The sequence below is a fragment of the Camelus dromedarius genome, chromosome 18 (assembly GCF_036321535.1).
Source record: "Camelus dromedarius isolate mCamDro1 chromosome 18, mCamDro1.pat, whole genome shotgun sequence".
NCBI lineage: Eukaryota > Metazoa > Chordata > Mammalia > Artiodactyla > Camelidae > Camelus > Camelus dromedarius.
This window is the reverse complement of record NC_087453.1, coordinates 46012959-46017460: the sequence shown is the minus strand read 5'-3', so window position 1 is coordinate 46017460 and position 4502 is coordinate 46012959. Positions and strand designations below refer to the sequence as shown.

Below are 4502 nucleotides of genomic sequence, written 5' to 3'. Positions count from 1 at the left end.
AATGGCCCATTTTTCCCTCGCCACCAGCCGCCACCGCGCGCCGAGCGGCCGCTGGAGCCCGAGCTGACGCCGCCTTGGCACCCCTCCTGGAGTTACAAACTAGGGCCCGGCCCGCGGCGCTCGGCGCGCAGGCCGCCCGGCTCCCCGCGTCCGTTTCCGCGTGCTTGCAGAGAGGACGCAAGCACCGCGTTGGGCTTTTCCCCCCACCCTCCCCTTTCCCAGAGTTTCCTTCTCCTTTTTAAAAATAATAATCTCAATAATTAAAGCCCATCCCCCCTCCCCTCCCCCAACCCCTCTCCCCATACCCCCTCCCCCGCCCCAACCGAGAGCGCCGCGAATTGACCAAGTGAAGCTACAACTTTGCGGCATAAATTGCGGGGCCCCGGCCATGTCGCTGACCAACACAAAGACGGGGTTTTCGGTCAAGGACATCTTGGACCTGCCGGACACCAACGATGAGGAGGGCTCGGTGGCCGAAGGGCCAGAGGAGGAGAGCGAAGGGCCGGAGCCCGCCAAGAGGGCCGGGCCGCTGGGGCAGGGCGCCCTGGACACGGTGCAAAGCCTGCCCCTGAAGAACCCCTTCTACGACAGCAGCGACAACCCATACACGCGCTGGCTGGCCAGCACCGAGGGCCTGCAGTACTCCCGTAAGTAGTGAAACTTGGCCGCCGTGGCTGTGACCGTCTCCGTTCCCGCGGCCTCAGCCCGGGCCGGACCCTGGGGGAGGAAGGGGAAGGAGTCTTGTGAGCCGACCCCCAACCCTGCGCTCCTGGCAAGATTTTTAACGCTTGTTTACGGCGCCCTAACTCTTTCCTCCTTGTCAAGCCCCCCCGCCCCGAGTCCGGGAAAAAGACTCGTTCTCAGATATTTCTTCCAAAGAGAGAAATTAGGAGGAAGAGGGGGAGGGGAGTACCTCCCAAGGGCCGGTTACAGTCGTCAACCCGGACTGACGGCTCCAGCCGGAGCCCCCTCCCCCATTCCGACCGCCGGGAGGGACTGGCCTGGAGCACTGGAGCGAGCCAGCCAGCCTCGGGGTTCGGGGAGAGGGTGGCCCGGGTATAAATAGCTCACCCTGCCCCCTGCGCTTCATAGAGGACGCTTTGTGCCGTGCGGAGGGTGTCCAGCAAGTCGGGAAGTAGAAACGAAAGCCCCCAAAAATCTGCCTTGGATGGCCGAGTCTATCAATGCCGGGATTGTGGGGGTTTTCTTTTAAAAATCTGCCCACGTCTCTCCGGAGAGGAAACTGCTTAAGGGGGCCGGAGCCCTTAACCCGCGACGATCTTCTCGGCGCGCCGCTCCCCCCCAAATACGCACCCACACTGCACGAACCCCAAGAAACCAGAGCCCCAAGCCCCCACTCCTGTCCCGTCTCCTCTTTTCCCGGAGGGACGCCGGCGGCTACCTCTGGCGTGGAGCAGGGCCAGGGTGAGGGCGAAGGCAGCGGGGCCGGGCTGCAGGGCGCAGAGGGCCGGGGGCGCACGGAGGATCGGGGCGCGCGGGGTCAGGCCCAGCCGCGCGCGGCCTCCCGGCGCCTGACGGGCATCTCTTTCCCCAGTGCACGGGCTGGCGGCCGGCGCGGCGCCCCAGGACTCGAGTTCCAAGTCCCCGGAGCCCTCGGCCGACGAGTCACCGGACAATGACAAGGAGACCCCGGGCGGCGGGGGGGACGCCGGCAAGAAGCGGAAGCGGCGGGTGCTCTTCTCCAAGGCGCAGACCTACGAGCTGGAGCGGCGCTTCCGGCAGCAGCGGTACCTGTCGGCGCCCGAGCGGGAGCACCTGGCCAGCCTCATCCGCCTCACGCCCACGCAGGTCAAGATCTGGTTCCAGAACCACCGCTACAAGATGAAGCGCGCCCGGGCAGAGAAAGGTATGGAGGTGACGCCCCTGCCCTCGCCGCGCCGGGTGGCCGTGCCCGTGTTGGTCAGGGACGGCAAACCGTGCCACGCGCTTAAAGCCCAGGACCTGGCAGCCGCCACCTTCCAGGCGGGCATCCCCTTTTCGGCCTACAGCGCGCAGTCTCTGCAGCACATGCAATACAACGCCCAGTACAGCTCGGCCAGCACTCCCCAGTACCCGACAGCACACCCCCTGGTCCAGGCCCAGCAGTGGACTTGGTGAGCGCCGCCCCTACGAGACTCCAGGCCCCCGGCCCAGGCCCCACCCCTGCGGCGGAGGCGAGGAGGACTCGGCCCTTAACGGTGGTTAATGTGTTATTATAATTATTACGGAGTCGAGTTGACTCTCGGCTCCACTGGGGAGGCGTCAGGAGGTGGCCTGCGCCTCCTTGGAGAGGCAGATTCCACCCAGCCAGCTCTGCCTCAGCCCTCTCCCTCTGAACCTCTGGGGAGGGCTGAACCATCAGCCGTTTACAGAATGTTTGCGCAGCCTCGTTTCTCTGCCTCTCCCTGGGGGGACGGAATGGTCCCAGAGTTAACGTTCTCACTTGAGAAGGAGAAAAAGACGCCCCCCACCCTCGCTTTTGTGAATTTTGTAAAATATGTTTGTGTGAGTAGCAATATTGTCAGCCGTCTTCTTCTAAAGCAAGTGGAGAACACTTTAAAAATAGAGGATTTTTTCTCCTTTTGTTTTTTATAAGAAAATGCTAAATATTTATGGCCATGTAAACGTCCTGACAACTGGTGGCAGATTCCGCTTTTTGTTGTAAATATCGGTGGTGATTGTTGCCAAAATGACCTTCAGGACTGGCCTGTACCCCTCGGGGCCCCACTCCTTTCTTTGTGGTTTGTTTTGGTTTGCTTACATTTGTTTAGCCCTGCTTTCTTTATTTTGTTCAGTGCAAACATTTCTCAGAAATGAAAAAGGATAAAAATGTGTAGGCGAGCGAGAAGCCCCTGCCCCATCCTCCGGGTCCTGAGCCTCGGAACTCGGAGCTCAGCGGTTCCGTGCAGTTCCCCGAGAGCGCCGGGCGCTGAAAGCTTTCCATTTTTTAAATAAGAATTTTAATAAAAATCCTGTGTTTAAAAAAACCAAGCCCGGCCCTCCCGTTTGTCTCACTGTGTCACCCTGAGCTGGGCCAGAGACCTCGGGCAAGAAGCCCCACCTGTCTGCTGGCCGCGCTCTCACCCCGTGCTGCCCCTGGGCCTGGGGCACCCCGGGCTCTGGGGAGGCTCCGGGAACAGGCCTCACCCTGGCGGACAGGCCAGGCCTCCGCCTTGGTCCCCGCGCCGGGCGGGAGCACTGGGCCTCGGGCCTGCGAGTGGTCGGCCCGCCACCCGGGGTCGCCCGCCCTCTCCCGGCCTGTGTCCCGGCCTCGCGCGCGGCCTGAATCCAGGCGGCAGCATCCTGGCTCGGGAGGAAGTGACTGAAAGACGCAAAGGCAAGAAGACAAGCCCCAGTTGATCGCCCAGATCTACGAGTGGCTCCTTCAGCCTGAGAAGCTGTTGAAGCCACTACACGCGGTGACTTTCACTCTGTTGAATTTGATTTACCTCGTGCTGGGGTGCGGGGAGGCAGAGAGGTTGAGACGGGTCGGCTTCTCTACCCCTACCCCTTGTAACTCCGCGGACAGGAGGCGTCTAGGAGGTGAGGGCGGGGTGGGCTTGGGGCGCTCCAGGCTTTGGCTGCAAGGGGGGATGCGGGGGCCTGGGTGCCGGGTCAGAGGGGATGCAGCGGCCTCCCTAGGCCTTTGGTCGGTAGATCCAGGGAGCGGGAGTCAGAGAGCATCCCTGCTGCTGGAGCCTTCCTCCTCCCTCCCATCCCCATTCTTCCTGAGCTTCCAGCCTCTCCCCCTGGACTGGATCCCAGGCCTCGTCCCCTCCTAGCATTTGGCTGCATGCGGTCCCCTTGGCCAGCTCTTTGGCGTGAAGCTGGGTGAATTGCTTGCTAGAATGCAAGGATTTGGAGGTGGGGTGGTGCGCTCCGGTCTCCTGGGCTGGGGTGAGGGGAACGGGAAGCGAGCACACAGCCTTCGTTCGCCCGGGGGAGGGCGCATTGGTCCTCCCCTCGTAGAGAGCTGATTCCATCCCACCCTGGGGGCCGGAAGATCTCCCCGGAGGATGCTGGCGCATACTTGCCCGCTCAGGGGGAGCAGCTCAGAGACCCCGCAGACTCGGGGGGAGGGTGCCTGTCTCCTCTATCTCGCGGATTTCGGAAAATACCCAGGGCTCTGTAGCTCAGAGCCCCGCCGGTGTTCAGAGACACCTGGGGATAGAATCGGCCCCCTTTGGAAACTCTCATTTTCTCTCGAGCTCCACCTTCATGGCCAGGGGCGGGGGCGAGGAGGTCGAGTGAAGGGAGCGGTCCCAGCTGACTTTCTCGCTCCTTCTAGCTGATGATCAGATTTAATTCAATATCTAAAGCAAACATGATTATCCATGTAACCAAATCTACACGTCGATAGCACTGAGCGCAGCACGCACAGGGCCGTGATCACACGCTGTTCCCGCATGGCGCGCCGGCCCCCGGATAACTGACGGCGCTGGACTCTTTCTAATTTCCCCCAGTGTCCTTCCCACCACCTCCAGGTTCAACTGGGTTCATCC

At 62.0% G+C, this 4502-nt stretch overlaps 1 protein-coding gene across 2 annotated transcripts; it reads left to right on the top strand.

Annotated features, from left to right (window-relative positions):
* Window positions 1–342: 342 nt before the first annotated feature.
* NKX2-2 (NK2 homeobox 2) lies at window positions 343–3147 on the top strand. 2 transcript variants are annotated; one of them, XM_031434330.2, is made up of 2 exons: window positions 343–647; window positions 1556–3147. In XM_031434330.2, exons 1-2 carry the CDS (start codon window positions 389–391, stop codon window positions 2116–2118), a joined length of 822 nt encoding a protein of 273 aa, XP_031290190.1. In that variant the 5' UTR covers window positions 343–388; the 3' UTR covers window positions 2119–3147. The 2 variants fall into 2 exon arrangements, with proteins under 2 accessions (XP_031290190.1, XP_031290191.1); XM_031434331.2 differs by lacking the exon at window positions 343–647 and adding an exon at window positions 1058–1425.
* The last annotated feature ends 1355 nt before the right edge of the window (window positions 3148–4502 follow it).